Source organism: Vanessa tameamea, chromosome 4 (assembly GCF_037043105.1).
Source record: "Vanessa tameamea isolate UH-Manoa-2023 chromosome 4, ilVanTame1 primary haplotype, whole genome shotgun sequence".
In the NCBI taxonomy this organism is placed as follows: domain Eukaryota; kingdom Metazoa; phylum Arthropoda; class Insecta; order Lepidoptera; family Nymphalidae; genus Vanessa; species Vanessa tameamea.
This window is the reverse complement of record NC_087312.1, coordinates 5,323,647-5,338,909: the sequence shown is the minus strand read 5'-3', so window position 1 is coordinate 5,338,909 and position 15,263 is coordinate 5,323,647. Positions and strand designations below refer to the sequence as shown.

The following is a 15,263-nucleotide window of genomic DNA, read 5'->3' as shown; positions in this document are numbered from 1 at the left end:
TTATTATATTCTACCACCAGTAGCAAATTTTTGATTCATAGCTATGCCTACCTTATATAAATACTTATCATCGCAGCTACGTCTCTAACTAGGTTTAACTCAATAGTCTAAGTTCTAGACTATTATTAATAACCACAAAACACAAATATTATTTTGGTATTATAATAAAAATAATAATACCAAAATAATATTAAATATAAGGGAATATCGGAAAAAATATTCAAAGTTATCACGCTAATTTTATTTATTTAACTTATAACTAATTAAATGTATCTACAACCAAACAAAAAATACGATACAAGCAACAGTGTAATAACCTACCACAATAACTTACATTTAATTATATGTAAGTTTTTTTTTCATAAATACCTACCCCAAAACAATATTATCAGTCAATTCTTATGAATACTTTAATTTATTTAAATTAGTAGTTTCCATTCAGATGAATGTCAAATAATTATTATTTACTTATTTTTTCACAACATAAAAGGCACTTCATACATAAAAATCAAGTATAAAATCACAGTCTTATTTGTCCCGATATAATTTTTTCATATTCTTCAGCACCTAAACTAATATATTTGTCTAATTTTGAATCGAAATAATAGAGTTTGTCTTGGATAGTAGTAGGATTATATCCTTCCTTCTGTAAGTCGACCTTGCGTAGTTTAAATGTTGCTGAAATAAAAAAAAAGTTGTTAGAAATATTGTATACGTAGTTATTGTCTATGGGATTATTATTTATTATAATTCGTGATTAATTTGCCAGTATGCTAAATAGCAATATTATGTAGGTACGATTTATGCGACAGTTACATATAGAGTGGGCATATTTGAGCTAAAGTTTAATGATTGTAAATAATAATATGATATATCCTACTTTTGAATATTTCAATAGTTTTGTCAAGTTGACATAAAAAATACTATCCCACTTGCAAAATTATTAATTAGTTACAAGAGACAGGCATCATTCGATATACTAACCAACCATCATATAAGTCAATATAATTAAGTCGTTTTATTATTTGTTTACTTAGCACTGAAAATATACATTTCAGTGGGATTATTCTGTTCTTAATTTTTTCAGAATCATGATATACATAATTGAAGTCGCTTAAAAAACGGCGAGGGGGCTATTAATGCCATAAACTCAAAGATGTATTAATAATGTTACTATAAAAATATAAAGTCAATGCTAAATTATCAATATTTTCCAAGAAATCATACCAGTCATATCCATGGCTGACATAATTCTTATGAAGACAGGTCTAGCGTATTTGGGGAGGTCTTTGGCTATGTCTCTAGCCAGCTTGTCCAAGTCTAAGCTGCCATCCTTGTCTACTATACCGCACATGCCCGCTCGTCCTTCTATATTAGGTATCTGCAATAAAGTTATCTTTTAAAATCACGAAATAAGTAAAACGTTATAAGGTTAATTTAACTATGTTCGTTAAGTGATTGAAATTTAATTATAATCAGTCTGTTTAAGTACATTTGAGTGTAATTTTTCTCTCAGATACTGTTAAAGTTTCTTTTAACTTATGTAATGCTTTTTTTAAATAACGTGATTTTGTGGAATGTTTTATTTTATTTACTTTTTAATATTTATTGTATAGACGTGAGCAACGATTTTAAAGCACATACTTCCACCCCATATACAACAGCGTCACGTTGGTCAGCGACCCTGGAAATGGCAGCCTCCACTTCAGTGGTGCTGACGTTCTCTCCACGCCATCGGAACGTGTCTCCTGTGCGGTCGCGAAAGTACAAGTAACCGAGCTCATCAGCTACTAAAATGTCTCCTGGAAATACAAAATTTTTTGTCTTATCCATATTTAATTTGTACCAATCTTATAGATGTATGTTTCATTCAATCTACAATAATACTTCCGAGACCGCCGCATATACTATATACTGTGCGAAACAATATGGTATAGTTTAAAATTAGTTACATTACTTTGTAATTCTCAATTCGCTTTAAATGTAAAATATCCATTCCATCCATCCATTGTTATGAAATTCAGTAGGTACCTGATATGAAAGCCGAGTCTCCATAGTTAAAGACGTCTCTTACAATCTTCTTCTCAGAATCTTCTTTATTAACGTAACCGAGGAATGCACGCGAAGGATTATTCGGTTTTATTTTACCAATAAATACACCAGGTTCATGCGGTTGTGCCAGCTGTAATATTAAAACCATAATAATGAATTCTCTTGCAAGTACATTTTAAAGTAGTATTGACGATTGAATAAGCATCATAATAATTGATGCGATAAAACAATGGCAGTGCAACGTTTTCATTATTAAATAGGAGCAATTATTGTGGTTTTACACGTAAAAATAATAAAATAAACATTTTACCCGACAAAGGCCTTTCGCGTCTCTAATAGGTTCTCCCGTATCTTCGTTCACTTTAATAATAGCGATAGGGTAGACTGCAGGGACAATTCTTGATACGAATCCTATGGCCCCAGTTCTGTTGTTGACGTTGACTGGAAGAATGATGAATAAAACAAATTCTGAATAATAAAACAATTACTTCTGATACGTAGAAGTAGGTGAAATAGTATTTAAGTTCAGTTAAATTGTGTACTATTGATATAAAAGATATGTCGTAGTAAAATCGTTAAATGAATAAAATAAAAAAAAAACAGTCCAAAAAATTAAAAGATAATTAATAATTACCGATATTTGCGTTTCCTTCTGTGGCACCATAAAATTCTACAACCCTCTTTATACCGAAACGATTGACGAAGTCAGTCCATATCTGCAAGTTTATTTTTGTTTATTTTTTTAGTAACAAAATCTATACACAACGATGTAGTATTAATGGCTGTGTTTGATTAGACTAGTGAATAGGAACACAGCAAATAACACTGAAAAAACCTGTACAAAACGCAGGATGAGATGGTTTTTTTATTCTACTATGCCACGCAGCTTGGGATGCCATCCCAAGGCTATTATAATGGCTGTTTAAAGTAAGGCAGTGGACAAAATACAGTCTGAACTTACAGTTGGTCGCATGCCGTTTCCATACACGGTGTGTACTTTGTGCTGCTTGTCAGTGGGTGAGGGTGGCGTGGCGAGCACATAGCGGCACATTTCTCCAATGTAATGCGCCGCCTAGAACACAAGATAGAAATTAAAAGCACTATTGAATATGGGCATAGATTGGATATTATTAAAATGTTTGAAGAGCGTCTGATCAAATAAATAATGGTCTTTCACTTTTAGTATAGATACATATATAGATTCACTCGCGAATAAATGATCTATATTCAAAGATTTGATAATATTTTGCTTTAACAATCTAAAATCGACTCCCACAGATTCAAATACCAGTCATAGTAGAATATAAAATCACTTCAGCTAAGTGATAGTCTAATAAAAAAGTAATTTGTTACATCGACAAAAGAAACTGCACTAATTTAATATTCAAATCGAAAATATTTTTAAGTAAAGAAATATCAATATCTTTATAAATATAATTTGTGCATTGTACTAATATTGAACGAATTCAAAGCGTTCATACTTTTATTTGGTTAATAATAAATAAACAAAAACGTAATTACTTAAATTAATATTAAAATAGACATCAATTTACCGTTGCGTTATATTTAATGCAGTCTGGGAAATACGCTGAAGCGGAGAACTTTAATTTTAAGGCCACAGTGCACCCAAAGATAAAAGCATTTCCCATTGTGATAACACCGCCAGCTGAGTGGTAAAGAGGCATAGGACAGTAAATAACATCCTTAGAATTCAATCCTCCTAAGTAATGAACACCCGACGCCATGAACACCATTCTGAAAAAAAATATTCAAAATATCCAATAATTAACAAACCCACATTTTTTAGGTAACGCTTTACTGGAAAACTTTCCAATTAATGAATGAATAATGTTTAACTGAGTCTTATTTAACTGTTTATTCATAACATAACATAACCAGCCTGTAAATTTCCCACTGCTGGGCTAAGGCCTCCTCTCCCGTTGAGGAGAAGGTATGGAGCATATTCCACCACGCTGCTCCAATGCGGGTTGGTGGAATAATTTGTGGCAGAATTTCGTTGAAATTAGACACATGCAGGTTTCCTCACGATGTTTTCCTTCACCGCCGAGCACGAGATGAATTATAAACACAAATTAAGCACATGAAAATTCAGTGGTGCCTGCCTGGGTTTGAACCCGAAATCATCGGTTAAGATGCACGCGTTCTAACCACTGGGCCATCTCGGCTCTTTATTCACTTACTGTTTATTCACTTTATACTAATTATTACTACAGATTCCTCCGACATAGACTCTTTAATATAGCCTTCTGCCAAAACTTAATATCAAATGTTATCATCTAATCAGAAACAATGAGAATTATACATAGACAACTTTTATACTTTTTTCTGGACTAGATTTTTCACCAACAAAACTACTGGCATCACCAAACAACTACGCCTGGTGCATACCATTTGCTGATGATTTTTACGAGATCGTTAAATTTTTATAATTATTTCTATAATATGTATATGAACTTGGTGATACCCGCCCGCTTCTACGGGCATTAAATAAAAAAGGACTAATCAAAATCAAAAACGTAATACCCTATAACCATCTACGGATGCCGCGTCTATTTGTTAAGTATTTTTTAAGTAATTGACGCACAATGTAAAAATATTATATTACATATAGATAGATAATGGTCTCCCGTGTAGAGTTCAGAATTGTTCAGAAAAAACTTTAACAACGTTAAATACCGACCTTGACGGCGATATAACAGCCGCTTTCGGTAGTCCTGTCGTACCAGACGTGTAGATGTAGAGCAGTCTGCCAGTAAAGCCTTCACCTTCGGAATTCGACCATTGCGCTGGTGGTGTAGACTCCAGTAAGCGCGTCAAATCATTTTCAGAGTCGACTATATTTACAGCACTATCCGATGTATTTAATGGACGGCGGGTGAACTTATAAAGTTTGATCGACGCATTTAGTTCTTTCCTTATGTCTTGAATAGCTAAAACAAAAAAGAAAAATGTTCAACTTTAACTAAACTACCGTGGTCACCCGAACTAGGATAACCCATGTCTTGGAGATCAGTTAATTCCAAGATATGCAATGCAAATAATATACATACATATATTTGAAGTACTTTATATATAAATACGATATTTTTTACAAAACCTAACCAAAATTGGATTAACTATTATATACACTTACCAGATTCAAACTCGCTGCCGTAAATAACGAAATCGCATTTCGCAATATTTATTGAATGAAGCAAAGTATTGCCAGTTTGATGGGTGTTAATAAGAGGAGAAATACCGCCGATGCGAGCTATACCAAGCCAGATTGCAGGCATCTCGGGGTAATTGCTAGCCATAACTGCTACCGTGTCACCACGCTTCACACCTTGTGCTCGAAGTACTGCTGAAACGCGAAGACTATACTCCTCCACCTAAAACATAACATTCATTATAAATATACATCAAAACATCCGATAAGATAATCTCGTGGATGTAGCATTAGGATCTCAACTGAAGATACCTATTAATCCGGCCAAGAACCAAGATTTTTTTTTTAATTTGCCGTGTATACTGCGAAATATGACGTGACGAAACAATTCAGAAACATGTATATCTACTAAGTAATATGTAGGGAAATAGCGTTATGATTTTAAATTAACATAAATTATTACACATAGTTTTATATCTTATATCTTGGATAAGTCCCCTTGACCGCTTGTAATATAAGAGTGTTGAATTATAATTAGGCGTCTACTGATAACAATCTCTAACCTGAATTCGGAGACCTATTTATTGCTTCCTTAAAGGTTTCATAGGTCAGATGTTAATCGTTCCGACGCAATAACTAGTAACATTTGAAATCTGGGTTATCAATCCTCGTAACGTAATTAACATGCTCCTATATATATAAAATATTTTTAAGTCGTATTGTCAAACACTTACATTTTACAAAATACGTAGCTAACATATTTATTATTGCAAGTATAGATTACAAAGTTAAACTTACGTACAATGTTTGATATTTTGAAGTGTCATTCAGATTTGACAAGGTCAAAATGTTTAAAACCAACAACGATAATTGTTTATTTTAAGTATGGTAGTATCGAGTTTTTAAAACAATAACTAAATGATATCTAACTTGGACTAATATAATTATCCATTATTCGTCAAAAAGGTTTATATTTATAACTATTCCGTTAGTATCTTGTGGTCAAAGTTTTGGACTAAGGCCTTCCTCTCCTTTTGATAATTATGTTTTAGGGGCTTATTCCGCGGCATGTGCAGAATTTCCGACACATGAAGCGGGACTTCCTTACGATATTTGGCTTCGCCGTCATACACGCGATCAATTATAAGCACATAAAAAATCAGTGATGCTTGCCTGTATTTGAACCTGCAATCTTCGGTTTCTATGTTCTACCCACTGGTCTATCTCAAGGTATTGGTTTTATTTTAGGATTAATTGATTAACGAGTTTGTTTTTGAGTTGTTTTTATTTTTGTTGGAATTTTATATAGTAGAAACTTATATATACCGACATAACCTGTATAAGTTGGCGAAACATTTGACGACTTTCACAAATCTTCGATAAACAAGTTAAACGCTCTACACTGGTTAATAATTTTGGCTGTAGTGAGTTATAGTTTAATGATAAACCAATGTCAGTCGCCAATGTTTAAGGAAATGAGTCACGTACACCACTGAAGCTCAAAAAGTTTTTACTATTTAAATTTTACAAAAACGACGCTCATATTATGAAATGTAAGTGAGTTATAGTAACTACTTACAACAGATATACATATGTGATCTAGGTATTCCGAAGAATTGTATTTGCTGTACTTATAGTAAAAATAATATAATATAATAATTTGATATAATAATAGTTTGCATTGAATCGAAACGGAAATCTAGTTTAATTTTTACTGAGTTTGCTTTTATAACGACGTATAACTATATTTTATAATTACATTAAAACATTTACCTGTTGAAAAGTCCATGATTCGTCTTCAAACAAGAAGCATACTTTTTTCGGATGTCTTTTAACTGATTCGTGGAAAATATCTGGCATGGACCAATTTTTTTTTGTAAATTTACTCGTTAATCTTAAAATTTTTACGTAGCAGTAGAGAGCTCTGAAAATAATGTATTAGTTAGTTATTGCTAAGAATATAAGGGAATCATTGTAGTTAGCTCAAAATATTTATCTAAAATGTTTAGAAACGTCTTTTTTAATTCGTATGTTACTTAAGCAAAGAAAACTTATAACATTGCGTTTGTTTATTTATTTTCAATATTGAGTACGTCGAAAATAATTCCATAGGTTTTCCAAATATATGGATTAGTTAAAAAAAAAAATTAAATCTTATGCGTACGTAGTCAGTAAATATATTGTTACTATTTAGTTGCAGAGATACATAGGAGATGTAGAGCTTTAGGTGGTTGCCAGATTTACTTCAAATTTGGGAATCACCTAAAATTTATTTTTAAGGAATAATTTCATCCCGTAAGAAACAACACTATTCATTTTTAGTACACATTCGTTACACAATTTTTTTCGTTACAATGATAGTCTTTAAACTCTACAAGCACAATCATGAAGTTTAGTAACATACCAAATATTCTTATTGAGTAAAACACATATTCAATTAATCACTTTTCGATATACGTTCGTATATATTTTAACACTTTAAATAAAAATTGATTTTTGAACTTACTTGAAATCTCTAGGAGCTGTTTGTACGGCGACCCATAGCCAATTTGAGAAATAGATTATTATGTATACGAAAGCTATGACCGCGAACACAATAAGGCTTATCTGCCAGCTGAAGAACACCCAAGCCACAGCACTCGCTGCCACCAGGACAGCTAAAGCGAACACCATCACTATGATATGTACCCAGGGTAAACTAGGACCATTTGTTGCGATTTTCCCTTTTTCGATGTCTTTTTTTTCATTATCCTGAAATATAAGTATGTTGGTTGTTTGAGGGCTGATTCATAAATATAAACTTCACGTTAAAAATTATCTACCGCTATCTTTAACTGCGATTAGATATGAAACATTCAATGACGTAGTAGGCCCGTCCAACATATTCACGCATCCTTTTAGTTTACACGTTTTGGAAATAATACACACATACACACCTGATACTAGTTGAAATCATTAAAATATAATATATAAAGTAACAATGTCTTATATAAATAAACCTATTACAATTTAATTTAGGATCTTATTATTAAATCTAATAAGGTTGGTATTAATTTTTCGGTTTCTTTTCTCATTTAATTAATGCACTAATATTGCAAGTGCGTATGTGTAACATTTATCTCCACGTTATGACGTTTTAAGGATTTATTTTGCAACGTTGTTAATGTTTTTTAGTATGTATAATATTTATATATGTATTTACTCGCTCGTGAATATCTTTTTCACTTCAGATACATCGAAATTTAACAGTTTTTATACGACTCTGCCGATAAGTCGGCGAATACTGGACATTTAGATGGCGCATTTAGTTTCAACAGTAAAACCTTTTTTTTTAGTAAAAATTAAGCCATGGTGTAACGAAAACATACCAACTAAAAATAGAATAATGCACCTTATATCAGGAAAACGGACTTTAGAGATATTTTATTTTAAAATGAAGACTTAGTTGAAACTTTACATAAAATATTACCACGTACTTAAAAAAGACATAAAATATCCTAATACCTATCGTAATTACGTCATTTCAAATTGCAACGGTCGTTATTATTTTGAAAATGTTAAAAACTCACCGATTTATAATTATTGGATTCTGTTCCCTTCATATTATTATTAGTCTCGATATTTGACATCTTCGCGTTTTTTATAAAAAATATATCAAGTACACTTATATTTCTTAGTAGTTTGTAGTTACTATGACTCCGACTGGTTCATTTTGTTCAGTAAAATGCTAACATCACCTGAAACAATTAAAAAAAACACATAAGTATAAATATTTAAATATGTAATTGGATGTTAGTTTGTTAATTTTCAATGTCAATTTGGTTCTGTGTCTTATACAATCATTTAGCATATTTTTATATAAAATATCCACTTCCGTCACCTATAATGAGGTATGTTTTTTAATAAATTGTGATGGGTACAAAGTTAAATATAAGTTGATGTTAAACTTTTTTTTGCATAAACATTTTAACTTAGAGCAAAAATAAAACAAAAATGTAATGTCAATATTTAATATATTATCTACTAACTAAGCTGTGCGTAAAATAAGCATATTGAACTTATCCGTGGCATTGACCTCAATGACTGAATTACAGGTTTTTGTATACAAATTGTCGAAAAAGATCGAATATATTGAAATTGCTAATAATAATATTTTTTTAAGACTACACTCCTCATCAAAACATGATAGATAAACCATTATTTTCGTATTTGTAACTGAATAGGAAATATTTTTTATTCCGAGCGATATATTCCAAATTTTATTGTAAATGAAGTTGCATAATCATATAATACGTACACGTACGTGAAACGTATAATAGTATATGTAATCTATACGTCTTAATTATGAATGATATTATGTTTATTTCATTTACTTAATTGAAAAAACGTAATTATCACAACAATAACATACGAAAGAGTATACGTACATACACTTTTTAGTATAAATTATGTTCATATTTTAACATAAGATATATTATAAAATAGTCAACTTATTATCATGTATAAACCGTAATAAAAAAAACAACTATTATATTACATTTCAACTAGTCCTTCTACTAGTCCAATCGATTGAGGTAAAATTTTGAATTCACTATTAGTACCTACTGGTGACAATGCAATCGACTATACTAATTTGTATTCATCTCAGCTCATTGTATCAATCAAAGTCGTTTTTTTTTAAAATATATTTTACTAGAAAAAAATCTTGTCAGCTTATGATAATTCATCACTATACAAAAGTTTATTTCGGTTCGGAGTTAATAACCAGCCAAATGAAAATTTTGGAGCGACGACCACAAACTATGAAGGTTGAAATAAAAACTAAAGAACTCACGCGACGTTTCCGAGGCAGCTTCGAGAAAGGAAAGTGAGAGTCAATGACCTTTATACATAATTTCATATCAACGTTGAGAACGAAAGTAAGCTATCGAATATCTTTACTACTCTTCCTTTCACATTTAACGTTGCGCTGGGATTTAAGTCCTACCAAGATTACAAGTATTAACTTGTTATACATAAATAATTATAATATGAAAAACGCAGATTATCCATAAAATATAAATACCATACAATAGAGATGTGACCCAATGAACACGCTGCTTTAATTGGAAGGCATTATTAAAATACAGACAAATACAACTGCATTTTTCAAGGGCTATATTCAAGATTCTATTTAATAACGTACTCATTGAAGAAGGAAATTTCGCAAAGGATTTCGAATATATGCTTGTATCAGAAGTATTGCTACATATTTACGCAGTGAAGCTGTATCTCAGCCCTCAAAAGGACCCATTGGTGTATTGTTATTTTTAGAATAAAATCTAATCAAGATATATTACTTTTTTGAAATAAATTGAAATTGTCCGAAATTTTTTATTTTATTTATTTAATATTATCCAGTTTTGGATAACAATTTTTGTTCATCGAAAATAGCTTCATAAGATAGTTTTATTTAGGTACATGTCATTAGACATTAATATATAGAAATAATATAGTTTTTTATGTAGGTATATAAGTATATATCAATAACTTGATGGTTTAGTTATTTAATTACATTGTTAAACTTTAAGATACAAATGTAACCAAAACGGACACACGTGTATATGTATCCTTCATTTTAGTACCACAACATCTATCCGTCCTAGCGAAATAAAACACGACGCATTGCTTATTGGAGTAGGGCAACGCGTGAATGTGTGCTCTACTTTAAAAAGCTTATAAAATGACCGACTGACAAATAACGTACAGCCTAAACCGATGTGTCTATATGCAGAAATTATGCACAGAAATTCCTTATGGAACGTGTTAACTTAAAAATCGGTGTAAAGGCTTTTGAAAATACTTATTAGACTTGAAAAATTGTGACTTTCTTAGATTTTGTTAGTGATAAAATTATAAAAAATGATGATGTAAACATTTTATATGAAACAATACAAAGTTACGTCGTTATCAAAATACCTCATACCAAGTTAAGAGTATTTGTTTCGGTATTCATAATTAACGATAAAACTGTATATAAAGATTTTTATGGCGCAATTATTAGCAGGAAATATTATATGTCACATAAAATCGATGTATATTTAAGAAATAATATGTTGAAATAACTATGTTAAGCAAGTCCAACCTGCTTGGATGCTCTTATTTGCTGTACAGATTCAATATATCCGAAATACTCGAGTAAATATTGTCTTAAAAAATCAATATTGATTTATGAGCGAGATTTCATCATTCTTATATTATACTTCTCATGTGATGTTAAATATTTAATATACTGCCTTATGTACATTATACCACTTATAGATTTTAAAACGTTTGCCGTTTTTTTCAAAAAGATATACTAAGCTGTTGTATTATATTTAAAAATATATTGCAATTAATATAATTAATCGTAATTATTAGTAGTATTTGATCAATGAAATTTATATATATATATATATATATATATTATTATTTTTTTTCATTAATAAAAACCGGATGTCAAGATATAACAACAATTTTCAAGAAGAAAAATATTAAGAATTTATTTTAACGTGTATCGCGAGCTTTGTATTAGGTCAAATTAAACAACATTTTTAATGTGCCCTTGTGATGGCAAAAAAATTTTCATTTTCATCTCTTTTACAATAAATGAGCGATTTTGGACGGCATTTGTTGCAATTCCTCTTTAATTGAATTTTATTTAAATGATAATCCGAATTAAGTCACGTAATTGTATGTTGATAGTACTGTGCTAGACTTACTCAAGCGGATGTATAATTTAGGAATGCATACATAATTATTTAATTTTTTTATTCATAGAAGACTCTACTATTACGAAAACAGCGGAATATAGACGTATTCATAGACAATAAATAAAGCTATTATACACTGTTATAAGTCCTTACTACATATTAATTGATATGACAGACGCTTAAATAAAATATCGATATTGTTTCCACGAAAATAAGGACGGCTTTAAATAAATATACCTTTTAGAAAATAGCGAAGTAGTTCTTTTTTGTACCTCACATTGAGTCAAAAATATTTGCAAGGATTTTTTTCCTTAATGTCCAATGAGACTAAACCTAACCCGCTGTAAAAAAAAAAACTTAAATCATTTAGAAAGCGGTCGATGATAGATAAGTTTGATATAAACATGCATCATGACGCATGCAAATCTATACATGTGAATATCGCCAATAACATCTGAAAGTGCTAATCGATGGAAAGCTGCCAATTTGTAAATAGAAACTTATGTTTAATAAATATCTCTTTAAAATGTAACATATAAGAACTATTTGATAAGAATAAAATAAGACTATTATAACTTTAGATTGATTAAATTATCTATATGCAAACAGGCAAAGACAAAACAGTTCAGTACCTTTTTCTCTGCTGTCTGTCAACTGATTATCTTTTTTTTTGTTTGTCTTATAGTGACGGGCTTTAGTGTTATCAATAAAAAATATGTAATAAAGGTAGAAAAAAAATCGAAACATTCGAAATTTTTAATTTTCTATAATTGTTATCGTATTTCGACTACTAAAAATTCATTAAAAATAATTCTAAGATCTACTCAATAAAAAATACGTTGATCAAATTCTGAACTACTTTCGATATCTAATGACTAATCTAAGAAGTCAGTTTAATGTAAAATAGATACATTCAGCTTTCATCCAAGCGATTCCGTGCCATTAACACTAATGTCATCTTTGACTAGAAACTAGGGTTACAGGGTTGCCAGGCTCTAAAATTTAAAATCTGGATACTACTAATTTTGCCTTAAAATTGAAATAAATAAATTGAATTTTATTAAATGCAGATACATGCCAAGACTTCGATAAATAGTTATTATATACAAAAAAATAATAATATACAAAATAATTGTTATGGTTATAAAATATTCACCGCCACTTTATTCATAATAAGTAAGCAAGCATTAGGCGGACTGCCTAATGAGCCACCTGATGGTATGTTGATATCATCATGCATAGAGTGGTAGACATTAACGCTGTAAGAAATATTAACAATTTTTTACATCGTCAACGTGCCACAAATGAGATCTAAGAATTTATCCTCCTTATTGTAATTACACTAACTCACTAGTTCTTCAAACTGTAACATAAAAAAGCTAAATAGGTATTGTTGTTTAACGGTAGTCCAACATCCAAGTAAAAAAAAATCCTTACGTTTAGCTTATTTTGATGGCAATTTCTATAATCGGTAAAAATATAATCTAACCTATCTCGATAAGCGTATATAGATATATACATACGTATATACGCGGACCTAAAGTAATTTGTAGAGAATTAAGTTAAATCTTACATAAATATTTGATTTATCCTCGTAGAACTCACGAAGTACGTTAGAATATTCTAAGAAGATAAAGAGGGTAATAATAAGTATCCATAATGATTATATATAGAGCCGAATTACGCACAATAGCTTGTTTATTATTCAATAGTGGTTCTAGAGAATTATCTTGTAATGTAGAATTCATTTCATTGAAATTTTATGACGTAAATATATTTCTATGTAATAAAGTATAACATATACCTACTTATTTATAAGGGTATTTCTTAAATACTAAAAATGAATTGAGTTCATTTTAAATAATAAGTCATTAACTCTTTCAATATTAAAAGTTGCCTTGAAAGTAAGGCAAAATATACATAAAACTGGTTTAAAAGCTTATATATTTGGAAAGAGCCTTCGAGCCTTTATTTAACAGAGGAATATTTTTTTAACTATACAAGCAAGTTTTTATTTAAGGCATTCACAAATACCAATACTCAATGTTAACCGTCAAAACAGAAACAAAATATGATACAAGCAGGCCTTACTGTAAACTAGGTGAACGTACTGATTTACCTATGCAAAAATTATAAAACTTTACCCCACAAACGGTGAATTCAAAAAGCCTATGTCCTTTCTTGGGTCTCAAACTTACTCCATATCAAAATTCACAGACAGAACAGAGTTACTTTCGCAATTGGTTTATATGACAACGAAATTGTATCAAAGTTTAAATATTTAATACTAGTTTTTGTCACAATCGCGGAAAAGTTAAAATGGAATCATCCTATAAACATATAATCAATATGTCTACCATTTATTTCCCATATTAATTAAAATACAATTAGGAATTGAAAATATGTGTAATTTTAATGTTTTTTTCGACTGGTACAATAGGTGTTAAAGGATATTATACAACACTAATGACTTCTTAATCGATTGCACACCTTGGGAATAAGACGATCGCCTCCAGGCTGTTTCAAATAACGAAAATATATTTATTGTTATTGTATGAAATAAATAGTTGTAAAATATGACATTTAAATACATCCCGCTGAGTGTCTTTCGCCGATTCTTCCGAAGCGGTGGTAGATTTCGACTATCAAGAAGCAAGAAAGATTGCTTAACATGTTATGCGTCAATTGTTTCCGAATTATTTTTATGGAATTAACATAAAAATAATTACGATGTGTTTCAGTTCCCTTTGTTTCGTTTGTTTCGTTTTTCACCTGTTCAATCAGAAGCACTGAGATATGTACAACTCAAAGGGCTCAAAAATTAATTTAGGAAGTCATAAAGATAACACCAAAATCTCGCTTGCAGTTACACAAATATTATCTACCGTTAACCTTTGGTTTGTTGCGAAATATCTTGTCGACTTGCAAAAGATGTTATTTCGTACACTCGACCTTAAAACGTTAATTGTCAAAACTTACAAATTGCTATCGCATAATATAAAGATAGGGTATGTCCAAAACGCCGATTTGTACCAAGTGCTAAACTTGATTGCGTAATTCTTAAACTGGTATAAATAAAAAAAGTCAGAGCTACGAATAAAATTGCCATTTATTTTCAATATAGGCCACTCAGTCAACATAAATATGCCGAGATGGCCCAGTGGTTAGAACGCGTGCATCTTAACCGATGATTTCGGGTTCAAACCCAGGCAGGCACCACTGAATTTTCATGTGCTTAATTTGTGTTTATAATTCATCTCGTGCTCGGCGGTGAAGGAAAACATCGTGAGGAAACCTGCATGTGTCTAATT

General features: G+C 30.5%; 1 protein-coding gene across 2 annotated transcripts in view; it reads right to left on the bottom strand.

The window, feature by feature from the left end:
• Positions 1 to 253: 253 nt before the first annotated feature.
• LOC113394433 (long-chain fatty acid transport protein 4-like) overlaps positions 254 to 15,263 on the bottom strand; it is a 28,610-nt gene continuing 13,600 nt past the window's right edge. The window contains exons 1-13 of one of the 2 annotated variants that reach the window (XM_064220588.1): positions 8,791 to 8,891; positions 7,728 to 7,972; positions 6,995 to 7,145; positions 5,207 to 5,444; positions 4,754 to 5,003; positions 3,606 to 3,807; positions 3,014 to 3,124; positions 2,687 to 2,768; positions 2,363 to 2,493; positions 2,032 to 2,182; positions 1,645 to 1,802; positions 1,228 to 1,381; positions 254 to 678 (exon numbers count right to left, since the gene is read on the bottom strand). In XM_064220588.1, coding sequence (XP_064076658.1) covers positions 521 to 678; positions 1,228 to 1,381; positions 1,645 to 1,802; positions 2,032 to 2,182; positions 2,363 to 2,493; positions 2,687 to 2,768; positions 3,014 to 3,124; positions 3,606 to 3,807; positions 4,754 to 5,003; positions 5,207 to 5,444; positions 6,995 to 7,145; positions 7,728 to 7,972; positions 8,791 to 8,850 — 2,091 coding nt within the window. In that variant the 5' untranslated portion in view covers positions 8,851 to 8,891 and the 3' untranslated portion in view covers positions 254 to 520. Of the gene's footprint in view, positions 679 to 1,227; positions 1,382 to 1,644; positions 1,803 to 2,031; positions 2,183 to 2,362; positions 2,494 to 2,686; positions 2,769 to 3,013; positions 3,125 to 3,605; positions 3,808 to 4,753; positions 5,004 to 5,206; positions 5,445 to 6,994; positions 7,146 to 7,727; positions 7,973 to 8,790; positions 8,959 to 15,263 lie in introns of those variants that run through there. The other variant, XM_026631742.2, reaches the window with a different exon arrangement.